Source organism: Ixodes scapularis, unplaced genomic scaffold, assembly GCF_016920785.2.
Source record: "Ixodes scapularis isolate PalLabHiFi unplaced genomic scaffold, ASM1692078v2 PGA_scaffold1__304_contigs__length_218370807, whole genome shotgun sequence".
Lineage (NCBI taxonomy): Eukaryota > Metazoa > Arthropoda > Arachnida > Ixodida > Ixodidae > Ixodes > Ixodes scapularis.
Window position 1 is genome coordinate 50,790,833 of NW_024609846.1, and position 13,641 is coordinate 50,804,473.

At 41.2% G+C, this 13,641-nt stretch overlaps 1 protein-coding gene across 1 annotated transcript in view; it reads right to left on the reverse strand.

Annotated features, from left to right (window-relative positions):
- LOC8038603 (SEC14-like protein 2) overlaps nt 1–13,641 on the reverse strand; it is a 36,149-nt gene that overhangs the window by 18,159 nt on the left and 4,349 nt on the right. The window contains exons 3-6 of the mRNA XM_029976854.4: nt 9,315–9,358; nt 8,075–8,137; nt 4,415–4,508; nt 537–631 (exon numbers count right to left, since the gene is read on the reverse strand). Coding sequence (XP_029832714.3) covers nt 537–631; nt 4,415–4,508; nt 8,075–8,137; nt 9,315–9,358 — 296 coding nt within the window. The remainder of the gene's footprint in view (nt 1–536; nt 632–4,414; nt 4,509–8,074; nt 8,138–9,314; nt 9,359–13,641) is intronic.

Below are 13,641 nucleotides of genomic sequence, written 5' to 3' on the forward strand. Positions count from 1 at the left end.
TCAATTTTAAAAGGACGACCATAATACAGGCGTAGGCAAAATGAAAAGTTCTGTTGCAGAACATTTAAAAAAAATATAAAACTTGTTTCTATTGTTTTCTGGATAAGTGTACGGAAAAAAGTAACGTGAAAGTAGTTTGTAACGTAACGAGTAAAGTAATCTGTTACTTTTCAGCGAAAGTTATTTGCAACGCTAATTTATTACATTTGAGGCTCAGTAAATTGCAATTGTATTACATACATTGCACCTTTTCGAGTAACGAACACAAGTCTGTCCTCGACACATTGCGTATTCATCGAAATGTGGTGCTTTTTTTTTTTTTTGCTTTTTTTAAGAGGTGCCTTTTTTGCAGTTCACATTTCGACAGACAAAATCATGAATATATTCGAATTATAACCTCAGAAAGGGTCAACTTTTCGCATTCATGAACTTAAACTCGCATGAGCGGCATGTTAAAAGTATAGGGTACCAGTGGCAGCAAACAGAAATATCATAATCTCTCCAACGCGGATGATATGTGTCATCGCTCTGCTTACCTTTTCGCTTTGCCTTCTTGCTTCGGCGTCGCACTGTTCAAGGTAGACCAGCGACACCATGAGCATCTGCTCCTTGGTTAAGCATCGCAACAGACCTGGAGATCATTGGAGACGCAGAGCAAATCGATCACAACAATCGCTGCCACTCAACGTAGTGAAAAATTCAGCATGAAAATTTGTCGAGTTAGTTCAAAAGTTTCAGCTGTCAATGTTTTGTCAGACTTCTAGAGAACAATGAACAATATTTAATATATTAAATAATGGCAATGTGTATACGACGGTCACTAAAAAGTTTTAAAATTTGGCAAACAAAAATAAAAACACAAAAGTTGGCAGCCGAAATTAAGTATGGCGCCACACAAGCCTCATCCTTTTCTAGCAAAACTATTCCTCCATCGGCTATTAACGCCGCCTGGTGTCAGCAGCTTACTTGAATAAATTACGGCCGTGTTTCAAAATTTACTCGATCTTATATACTCCAGGGTAAGGGTTTTGTGCCTTGGCGTTCCAAAACCTACCCGCGCCCAGCGCTTTTCAATCTGTGTTGTCACGTGACACGACCCGCCAGAGTAACTCGGATCCATTTGGGTAAGATATGGAATACAGCCTACGACGTGCCACTTCGTTCGGTTTTTGCCATGGACGCCGAGAGACGGGATTTCCAAGCGAAGAGGGTTTACAATTTTAGAAACGATGTTAATGACTCGGTACGAGTCTGAATAACGTGCTTTTTGGGGAGCGCTCATTTTCAAATATACCTGTTTTTGATTATTCAGTTAATTTCAGCGTGGCCACACTTATGTGAAAAACGGTAAGCGTACTGGCAGATTATCAACGGCCGTGACTGAAGAAATCCTCACTGCCGAGGAAACACACCTTAGACAGAACGACAAGACGAGGAGGCCCTAATGATCGCAAAGTATTCCGACAATTCTTTGAGAGCACCTTCGTCTGACATCTCGCTAGGTGCCACACAATTTGACGGAAGCTCAAATGCAGGCGCTGGTAGAATAGTGCCAAATATGCCACACAAATTTTTAAGTTGTGGCTTTAGGATTGTAGGCATAATGGTGGGAGACTACTAAACCTCAATCTACCTGTATTGTTTCTGAGAAAAGTTCTAGTCATCCGTTTAAGATTTCCCTGAAGAAATTTCATCCGTGAAGGTGAATGCTAAGATGTACTGGAAAGCAAATGGTGGCAATCTACTCCGCAACCAGTAAACAAGTAGCCACGATGGCTTTCAAAAATCTAAGGAAGAGAAAGGACCTTGCAACGGTATACCACAGCTTTTTTTTAGCACTCCTTAGTAAAATCAGAAATGGCGACTATGATATTTCTGCATCACATCACAACCCATTCTGTCGACATGACAGTCAACTTCCTCGAAGGCATTCCAGTGAAATTAATCACCAAGGCGCTGTTCGATTGAAACTTCGCAACACGTTACTTCGCCTGTTGTCAATGAAAAAAAACAAATGTGTGGATTTTTATTTTCAACCCATGAAGATGCTGTCACAATCTGTTTAGTGCTTCCAAATTTATCTAGTTAAATATTTTTTATACCCTCGGGGCCATCTTCATTACAGAGTAAAGTGGAATGTATAAAAAAAAGAATAGATAAACATAACTACAGAGGCAAAACACATCTTTACATACAGCACTGTTCAATGTATTAGTAACAGCTTATTTTAGCAAGTTATCGGGTTGGATTGTTGCGACTGAAGTGTGAATTCGGTTCCAGTCCTAGGTGATTGGTTTAGAAAGATGAGTTTGTTGTTGTAGTTGTTTTTTGCACGACGTAAGAAAAAATATTGAAAACTTGTTAACTGTTCAAAGAGATATATCTTGGATCAATGAAGAGTGCCCCGAAATATTTCTAATGAACACCGTATACTATATTTCGTTCAATTATACATAAAGATTTCCAATTTTTATTGAATAGGCTCCTGCTCCAACAAGGAAACGCTACCGGCCAAGCGACGGATGGGCGTTGTCCATCCCTCGCTTGCCTAGAAACGAACACTCGCGTTCCGATTGCGGGAGTGCCAAGTCAAATTGTGCTTTAAACATCTCCCCTCTAATCTCGATTCCTCCATCCTTCAAACTTTCTTTAAATAACTCTGAAAGAACTGACGTAAATGTAGTAAGCCGCGTCATTAATTCCTTCATAAAATCTTCGTCCATGACAAACGTTTTTTTTATCCCTGATTTACAAGTACTAAATTGGTAAAATAGCGAATGTTTCGATATATGTTTACAACTATGTTAAGCTGACCACATACAATCAAAATGTTTTAGGTCGGTGCCTGTTAAAAATCACCATATGCCCAAAACTTTTTGTTCGCCGATTGGTTCATTTTTAGCCACCATATAATAATCATTCGTGAACCTTAGTTTGTTTGCTCAAAATATTAAAGCTATCCATTAAGGCAATATTATATACTGGCCTATGGGAAGAAAGAAAGCAAAAAATAGAGTACATGAAGGTGATGGCTAATAGACACAGCATTTTATAAACGTGAAATGGCCGTCGCATGTCAGGCTTTTAGAAACGAATATTTGTTTTCCACTGGTATTCCTTTGAGGCATTTACAACCGTAGAGAAAATCGGGAGTCACACACTTTCAGATCATATTTCTGTTTGAAGCTGACCCTGTCGACTTATTCACATATGTGTTTATACGTCCCTTGAATAGCTTCGCAAACCATATATATTCTTTACGCACTTGATATTACACTAAAAACAGCAATGACCATGGAGGATTGCCGCTCCAAAAGTTGTAGTATATTTATTTTATTTATTTATTTATGCGAATACCTACATTGCCCTTAACAGAACATCATTGTAGGGGGTAGAAAATGCAAAATTGTAAACAAAATACAAAAATAGAATTTGCAGAGCAACTTTGCAATATAAAAAAAGCAAAATATGAACAAACAATATTTACAGAAGCAAATCTAGCAACTAGTTGAACGGTAGGTTTTTGCAGTGCTGTAAAAAAATGAGGAAGGAAACGCAGATACATTTTCTTCTGTAAGGGTATTTCACTCAGCGAATGTTCGTAGAGAAAAGGTGCACTTAAATATGTTACTTCTGGACATGCATTCCCGAACTTTAAGGTTTTGGTATGTACGGGGGACACATAGGTTGGTTCTTTCATGTATTGTATTTTATCAAGTCATTTCTGTCAAAACATATGTTATAAAATGAAAATAATCTAAGATATTTCCGCCGGTTTGCAAGCAAGGACCACCCTAACTTAGCACATATTGCAAAAGACCTTTTAGAGAAATCATGGTTCCCTAAGACAAATCGTGTTGCTCATTTCTCTATGCGTTGAAGCTAATCTATACTTTGTTGGAAGGTCCCAGGCGGTATAAGCGTGTTTTAAAATCAGACGCACATCTGTAATGTTGCTAATGTATAAGGTTGCTTTAAGCTGTACAAGTACCTGCGTAAAATTATGTTTTAGAAAGTTCATCGTGCAGCTAGCCTTAATGGACAAATAACTAACATGAGCATTCCAAAATACTAACTAGCTGGAAAACGAAACGCCCAAATATTAAATTTTGTTACAACAGTTCAAATATTGCTACCAATAAAATAACTTATAATTATAGGACTTCTTTTGTTGATACATCTGACTAAATTGCACTTATTAAAGTTTAAAGTCATATTCCACGTTTGACACCACGATAAGATATAGTCTAGGTCATATTGCAAAAGTTCACAATCCGCCTCACATGAAATATTGCGATATGCACAGCAATCGTCGGCATATAATCACACACGGCTAGAAATATTGAGAGCTAGATCATTTACATATATTGAAAATAGTTTGAAGCCTAATTTTAGCGGTGCGCCGTCGGATCACCTCTGAGGTCGGTGTTGCCCATGCGCACAATAAAAATTGGGTGGCCATCTCGATCGTGGTTGCATAGCCCACCAGAGAGAAAGGGCTTCAGAGCCTGCAAAAGAAATAACCGCTTTACCGACTCGCATGAGACAATAGTTTATGATATTGAAAAATTAAACTCTAGTCGAAGATAGCGCAGTAAAACTAAACTATAGTTCGTTTTGTACGAAGCGAAACGTTACAAAAGCTACTGGCACGAGTGGGGCGTGAGTGGGGCACATTAGAGGACGTGCAGCTGAGATTGTAGATCATACCACAAGTTCGAACCAGTATCTTTGACAACGCTGCATATTGTGTATAAAACGAAAGGTCAGGTCATCATTTTTTATGGATGGTGCCACAACCAGGGAGGGTAGCAGGTGGGTAAAGTGGAATGGAGGTATATTGCGAAAGAGCAGGACGTTGGTCTAGTCAAAGTCAAATTGGACGTTTTAGTGATTTATACAGCGTAAGGTCGGTCTGCCAAGATGAGGCGACACTGGTTTACACTGTAGATGAGCAATTTTGCCAGCGCAGTACGACTGCTAAGCTGGGGTCTTTAACGTGCTCACGCCATAGTGATACACGACCGCACGCCGGTACGATGCTCATCCAGAGCGAAACGGGCAGGGGTGGGGCTCGGGCCTAAGATCCCTGGGTTCTGCAGCGCCAGCTTTCGCTCCACGCGCATCGAGCTGGGTGTGCGCTTTAGCCCACTCGGCCACCGATCCCCCCTTCGGTCTAGTTGATACTAGGGTGCCTCAATGTCCTTCTGTTTAGAGTGATGCCACCCTTTGTAGTACCCGATGCCGACAGCACGCGCTCACGGGGAAAATACAAAGAAATCGACGAAAATAAAATGTCGCCGTAGCACAGTCAGCGCCCCACACGCGTGTAGGGGCACGCCCTTTCACGCGCTTCTGAACAAAAAATAAAAATAAAAGTGGGTAACAAAATGGCGAGATGTCTCCACCCTAAGCGAAACGCACATGAAGGCACCCTAGTTGATACTGCAATTAGTATGGTAACTCGCGCGCCAAAGACGAAGTCACGAAACGAAAGAAAAAATATTCCATATTGGAGCATGCCAGCGCACTATGTCGCAATTAGAAATCAGCACCTTGCAGCAATTTATTCGTAGAGGTAATCGTACAACACCAATAGTTATCGCCAAAGTTGGTTTGGTCCCGCACAAAAACGAATACTAATTCCGATAGACGTAGTGAGCAAACAAACTCTGTCTACACTTTGATACAGTAAAGTAATAAAGTATCGGATGCACACTTATACACCAAAAAGTGCTTCATTGGGCGCTGTAGATGAGAACTTTGGTAACCTCAATATGCCTACTGGCCGGGGTCTTTAGCGTACATCACGCAATAGAGATTACACAAACACTCGCCGCCACGATGGTCATCCACATTGAAAGGAACAGGATAGAGATTGAACCCAAGATTGCTGGGTTCTGCAGTGCGAAATTCCGCTCGATGTGCACCGAGCTGCGGTATGTTGCTACATTATTTTCGTCGGATTGGTGACACTCAAGTGAACATATTTAGCTTGAAATGTATAATAAGTTTGTTTGTTTGTTTTTATACAAAATCCTGCAAGTCCCTTTTTCCCACTTAAACTCTGCAACAAAACCTCGCAAACACACTGCTTCGGTGACTTCGAAGAAAATCAAGGCCCTGCGGAGTCCCATACGGCAGCTTCGGATCCCAGCCAAGGTGCACTCTTAATCGGGTAACCATTAGTATATGGAACAAATTTGGAAATTCGTACCCTTTACTAGGGAAGTTACAACGTAACCCGTATGATTGTACCATTTGCTTAGTGGTTACATGCATTCCCGCACTCTGACGGAGGCATGTTGCGTTGAAGTTGACGTGTAACCGAAATTACGCTTTTCACGTAGAAAATATCCCCAAGTGGTTGAAATCAATCTCCAACCCTTTGCTGTGCAGTGCCGGACGGCCTTTGTTGGTCTGACACGTAAAACCCTCCAAGTTTGACTTTTATGCCCAAGCTAATATTTTTGTTTGTTCGTGGAAGTAATGAAAGCTGTAGGCTTACTGCTGGAAGCACAAAACATTCGTTGAATAGGTTCGTATGCAGCGTTAATTTATTATATCTTGAAATGGTGCATCCTTTGTGCCTTTGCTGATGGAAGGTATAAACTGGTTAGTTCACAACACCTGATAACCCACACATTTTGTTTGGGAATCACGCGATATAGAGAGCAAAAAAAAAAAAAAAAAAGCCTCTACGACGCTCGTCTACCGTAAAGACGTTAGAGAGGAATTTTAACTGGTTGTGACTGATTCAAAAGCGGGAGTTTTTTTTTTTTTAACTACAAGTTGCTAAATGCAGTGCGCTGGGAGCTTGGTAATGCATTATATGGCCCGTGGTCAACAAAACATACCCATGCTCTTCTGGAAATAAATGCTGACATCCTCGAACTGACATTGTAAAAATCAAAGAAAAACTTTTATGATTTGATGAGTTAATTCTAGTAAAAATGATGTTTTCTTTTAATTCGAACAGATCCGCAATGTGGCCACAAATCCAAATGAAGCCTTTAATTTGACCGCATAAATCGTCTTAGTAACGTGTCGCGCTACGATTTATCACAGATGTGCCCGTATGAGTGGAAGCATCGCATGGAAATTTGGAAGAACAAAGTGTCTAGAGTAAAAATTAAATTAACGGTACTTGACTTTTCCAACCTACGGCGCCCGTCTGCTGTCCACGCACCCTCTGACTACCGCAGCAATTAACCGACAGATGGCGGCAGCGACCCCCGTACAAGCTCACCACCCGCACGTGCCAAAAGCCGACGATATGTAGCTGAAATTACTCGACGAACCATCAGTATGTTTTGTTTTATTTTCTAGCGAATGCGTTTTATTGAGTGCGTGCAGTTTTTGACTCAAAAACGTATGCTTTTGGTGCGAACTGGCAGTCAGCTAGCGCTGGGGTCGCCGCCGCCGTTTGTTTGTTGTTGCGCCAGTAAGAAGGTGCGTGGTCAGCCGACGGGTGCCGTTGATAGCGAAAATCAGTTATCGTTTTTTTTAACTCTTTTATCGGGTAAGTTCTTTTTTCTTTAATTTTGATGTGATGCTTCCACAACCTTCGGCCACTTCTGTGGTAATTTGTAGCGTGATTCTTCACCAAGACGATTTTAGCGGTCACTTAGAATGCCTCATCTGGATGCGTGGGTAGGCAGTCCTTTGAACATTCCTTGACAGCTACACTAAAGCGGTCGGTGTAGGTGAGCTATACGGCCAGAGGGACATAATTTAGAACTCTAATCGTAGCAATAAGTGAAATAATTAACTCAAATTTGTTCATTAACTATGATCAAAAAGTCAAATAACAAATTTTAATTATTAGTTCACTTATCTTGTCGATTAGCCCCCGTTATGATGTTCCCGGGCTATCGAACTTCTGTACAGACCGCAGGTTTCTGCTACCTTTGACGGCTTTTCTTTAAAGTAAATATATTAGAATGAAACGGTCAATAGAACTGTATATATATAGTGTGTTGCTACCAAAAAGCCTGAAGTGTTTCCCAGAGGACAAAATTTATCATTGGCTTCTATGGGATTTTGGTAATAACCATAAATTATGTTTGCTTACCTCTGGTATCTTGAACGTTTCCAAGAGGGAGTCAATGTTGTTTTCGCGTCTCCACTTCTGATTCTGGAATTCAGCGACAACTTTTTATGTTGTATATTACAGAAATATTTTAACCGTTATTTCTCAGGGGTGGACACATTTCAAGCTAAACGGCGAATGAGTCATGCGAAATCAGATCGTTAGCCTCACTATAGTTTTAAATATCAATTCTGGAATTGAGATAGGTTAAGAAATCGGATATCAAAATAAATAGGAAGAAAAAAAAAAATATGTGTAAAAGTGGGTTTGTGTTTAAGGAATGTAAAGCCATGCCTCAGGGATGGAAAGCCAAGCACCAGTCCACACTTTTTTTAAAGTATATAGAGCCGTTTAAAACGACACATTAGTGATGTGACATTTTACGTTTGTGATACACTTGTGGTATTTGACGCTCGTGATATTTTACGGATGCACATAATCATAAGTCTAGCTGCTAGTTTGCATTCGCATAGAATTCTACAAGTTCCCATGTCGAACCGAGGAAAACCTTGCCATAAAGGGGCAAGTCATTGAGACGGGTATTATATGCTCCTAGTTTACATGGGATGGGAATATCATTTCGGGCGTCTATTTTGTTGCAAAAAAAATCATATTTGGGAATCGTTATTGCCAGAACGGGTCGGAAGGAAATCCCACGTTTGAAAATACATAGTGTTATCATTTGTTTAACTACTCAATTGAGAGGCTTATATTTAGAATACATGAGCTTAATATTTGCCGAATTAACGCTAAGTCCCTGCTCAACCTCCACTAGACATAGGGTCAGAAACAGATTGAGTTCAGTGACAACATTTTCTGTGCGAAAACTAAAGGAAGGCATAAATGGCGTCATGTCTGGCTATCATAGCGTACTTCGTAACTATTTATGCACAAAGGAACACTGGCTAACACAGCAAGCGTACCAACGTTGTCAGTTGATATACGAGCAACTTCTCCACTTAATTTCTTTTCCGGTTCATTCCATTATCCAGAAAGTATATTTATAACCATCATTCAGACTGCTGAAGGTTGGCTTAAATGTGAAAGATTTATTATGAGGATAGGCGTAGAGTCCCCCAAGATACAGTTATAATGTTATTTTCTTCTAGCTCATTGAACTATCCTTAGAAAAAAAAATTTTTTCAGCTATTGTAGCAAAACGTTACGTTAGATATTTACTTCGGCACTTCTTTCTAAAAGCCCCTACAGCAATCTCGCGTACCTGGCGCAGCATGCTCTCCGCCTTGCTGACGTCAAAATCCCGGGCTGTGAAATAAATAAAAAATACTTTTTAAGAACTGAACTTACGACCTTTTTATCGCATTTACTAGCGACACTATCTGATACGCTTCTCAATATATATCTTGGGAAGCATACGTCTTTCATCCAGTAGTTCGCTGAGTTAGCTGAGAGACTTTTATTCGAAGTTCGACCTTCATTGCAGGCGCTTGCTTCTAAACTGGTTTTAGGTAATGGAGAACTGGTTCTCACGTTAAAAGGCGCATAGGGTGAAGTTTAGTATCTGCCTCGCGATCAACGCACTGCAGCTAACTCTGTGTTGGAGCATTGCCATGTAAGTCTGAGTCAAGGTTAGGACTTCTTTTTTATCGTGTGTTGGCGGCAACTAAGAAAATGATTATATTTTGGCGGGAAAATGCCACCAAAGCATTGGTCACACCTCAACTTCGTCTTAAGGGGCCACGCAACAATATTGGGTTGAAATGTTTCTCTTTTTACCAAAAACATTTTGGCATTAGTGTGACCTAGGCGCACTCGCACGGAAACCCACTGAACCAGAAGCTTTTCTGTCGTAATGTAATTCCAAAGAAAAAATTGACTTTTTCATTCGGTATCTTCATCGGAATATTCGGTGACGTGGTCGCACAGATAAGATATGTCTCCCATTATCTTGACGCTCATTTGATTATTACGTAATTAATTCTCGTCACCACTAAAATATGAGGGCATTAATTTATTTTATAACTGGCGTTTCCTACATTTTACAGCTATTGGCTTAACCTGACCCTTCTTTGATTTATATTTTCAGAGTTTTCATGATCAGTGTGTCTCCTATTAATGAGTTATTAAAATGGGCCGAAACTACCCTAACTGGATCTGAGCCCAGATGGTCTTCCAGTAATATGTAACATGTATTTAGCGTAATAACAAATATTGAGTGATTGACTCACTGATTTAATGATTCATTGATTGATTGACTGAATAACTGATTGAATAATTAATTGGTTGATTGATTGATTGATTGACTAATTTACCGGTTGATTGGTCGACTTATTGACTGATTGATTGCCGGAGAGAAACTTTCATTAATTATTTTATAGTTCATCAATTACTTGGGGTTATTAATTAATTAATTAATTTGCCATTTGTGTTGATAAAAGAATGCTGCTCACAGAGTGGACACAAGCACTGCGTGAGTGTTCGACTTGGGCGTGTGACAATCAATTCTTTCGCAAACATTCGGGTAGTGCATTGCATGCAATCGCTGCAATGACGGAAAAAGACGAACGCTACAGATATATGAGGTTCTGCACGCGCCCTTTCACGTAATTTCCTGTTCTGACAGCGCGTTTGGGGGATCAGCATTGTTAGTTTATCTTTTCTTTTTTTTTGTGACCGTCACTACGTGAAGAAAGGAGTTTCTAGGTTATTAACATCAATAATTATTTTTCGCAGATCGAATCCCTAGTTCTGCGTAGGATGTTAATTTCGAGCCATTTTTGGGACGATTTTCGGTTGAAATCGCGAATTATCAAACGGGTATAAAGCTGGGGTAATTAATCTGCACGTCTCTATATATTTCTCTCTCTATTGCTCTCCCTGTTATAAACATACAATAAACAAAACATAGTTTTATGTGTGTATGTGTGTGTGTGTGTGTGTGTGTCTAGTTGCGCGAGTGCCGACAACGAGTATTCACCGGAATAATTTTCCTCCACCAAACCTGTTGCGGTTCACTGACTGTGATTATTTTGTCCCTCGGCTCGGCACTGGTGACTCGGTTCGAACACTGCATACTAACCGCGACGCCCAATGGCCGCGCGGAGACAGAGGCGCGTGCGCGAGGGCATGCATCTAGATGGAAATTTCCATCGTTGAAGCGCATCTAGGTTCACACGTGTCGTCCTTCATACAGCCGCAGGAACCTGTTTGTTGAAAACAGCGACCCGATCGGTGTCGGAATAAACGCACAGCGCCTCGGTCAAGATATATATCCACAGAGAGCCAAACATTAAAATACGAAAAACAAACACTTTCCAATCTTTTTTTTTTTTTTTTTTATCAAATTATTCTTGTCGTCACGGCACCGCGGTGGTGCTACCGCCGGCATTGCGTATGCGCAAGCGCTTTACTTTGCGAGAATCATGCTTAATGCTCGCCCGCAGTGCCCACTTGGTGTGGGCAAACGCCGACTTGCTTGTGCGTGTTGGTCTATAGTCTTTGACACCTTAAGAAACGCGGGGTGTGGCCTAATATAAGGGTGCTTCTTCTTAAACTTTACAAATTTCTTTAAAAAAAAAGCCGTGAAAGCTTCACTATTCCTGTTTGTCCTCTTGAGTAATATGGCAAGGGGGTGGGTTCATAATAATTGGGTTAGTCGTCACGATAAGTCGCATAATTCTCTAAAAGTTTTGTTGACTAAAATTTACTTGGCGAAAATAGACCCCTTTCGAAATACTGCCCTCTGTTGGCGTCTGTGAGATCCCTGCACAATGGCGGACTAAAACCTCAACGTCATCGATTGAGGCCGAAGTAATTCATCTTCGCTCCTCGTCCTCGTTGCAGCCTATATAGCAAAATCGCTGATGTGCTCTTACATGCGTTCTGAAATGCTGGTGTAGAACAGCTTAAAATGCTCACAGACCGCGGCACCCTATGGTGCAATGACAGATGAAGATGCCTGCCTTCCACAGCGGTACGGGAGAGTCACAGTTATTGAAAACAATAGATGACTACTGAACCGTTAAAAAACATGTGAAATTATTGTGCTTCCTGGCTTGTTGTTTGTTTATTTTTGTCATAATTAGGCGTAATCAACCCGTATTTACTTTTCATGGGAAAACGTTTTCTTCAGTACCCATTATGCACCATTCCAGCTCACACAATTTACTATTACTTCAGACTCCGCCAAGTTGCACACCAACACGCTTTGCAGTAGCAATTGAAATCACGCATACTCCTAGGTATAAGAGCCTGTTAGATGGGGAAACTATAAAGTTAAGAAATGCAGTATTATCACCAGAGCTAACTGCTCTTTATCGAGGGTTCGCAACTGTATATTTACCTTTTTTTCTTCTGGGCTACAATGGGGCAGGAGCTTCGAAAGTGAGGCCCTTCAGTTTCTCAAGTTCATACGACGAGAGGCGACAGCATTCTGTTGCTATAATATATGTAGTGTTCATAGCTATACTCGGCGACAACTTTTCTTGGCAATGCAGTGGAAGGTACAGGCCCGCGTCCCCTCTCCCATTTTGAGTGTACGCAGGCTCTCCTCTTCCCCCATTTCCGGGGAGAGGAGGAGAGCCTGCGTACACTCAAAATGGAAGAGGGGACGCGGGCCTGTACCTTCCACTGCATTGCGAAGAAAAGTTGTCGCCGAGTATAGGCAATAACAAAAAAAAAAATGTTTGAAATTGGGACGCTTAGTTTGTATAGTGACGACACTGTCGTTTGTTTGGTGACAAATAACCTTTTTATACTCTATTCTCAGAAAGACAACGATATGTGAGGTGCGATCTACAACATGTGACACAAGTTTTGTTGCGTAGAAAGAGGGTAGCACGGTGAAGCGCGTAAAGCTGTCGAAGGCAGGCATCTTCATCTGTCATTACGCCACAGGGTGTCGGCCTCTGAGCATTTTAAGCTGTTCTACTCTAGTATTTCAGACCACCTGTAACAGCACATAGGCGATTTTGGCATAGGCTGTAACCAGAACGAGGAGCGAATATTACTTTTGAGCGAAATTTGACAGATTTGAAACAGAGACCTTTAAACGAATCTGTAGACTTACGGCGGAAACGCACTGGCTCGTGCAAGGTTTTTGAATGGTGCTCGCTCATTAAGATTGGCAGAACGTTGGAAGACGAAGACAGGTCGGGGACGGTCAACTCACCTATATTCGTGTTCCAGTGCTCTTCTGCCATTTTTGAAGTACGAGCGCCACTGAAAACACCTCGAGCAAGTCAGTGCTTTTTCGCCATGAGCTTACCAACTCATTTTAAGCTGTCCACACCAGGGTGTCCGAGTTTGACACAGAATAATGTTCGCTTTTCGCTCTGGCTGAAGTTTATACTAAAATCGCCGATGTGCTCCCTGCACGTGGTCCCAAAAACTCGTGTAGAGCAGCTCCGATCCCTCACAGGACAACGCCCTTTGGCACAACCAGCGATAAAGGTCCCTGCCTTCCACAGATGCCCGCACATTACTGTGCTGCCCTTTCTATTTGCGCTACAAAACTAGTCTCTCAACTGTTTGGTCGAACCTCGTGATATACTATTCTTAATCTCATAATAATGCTTACTCTCACGTAC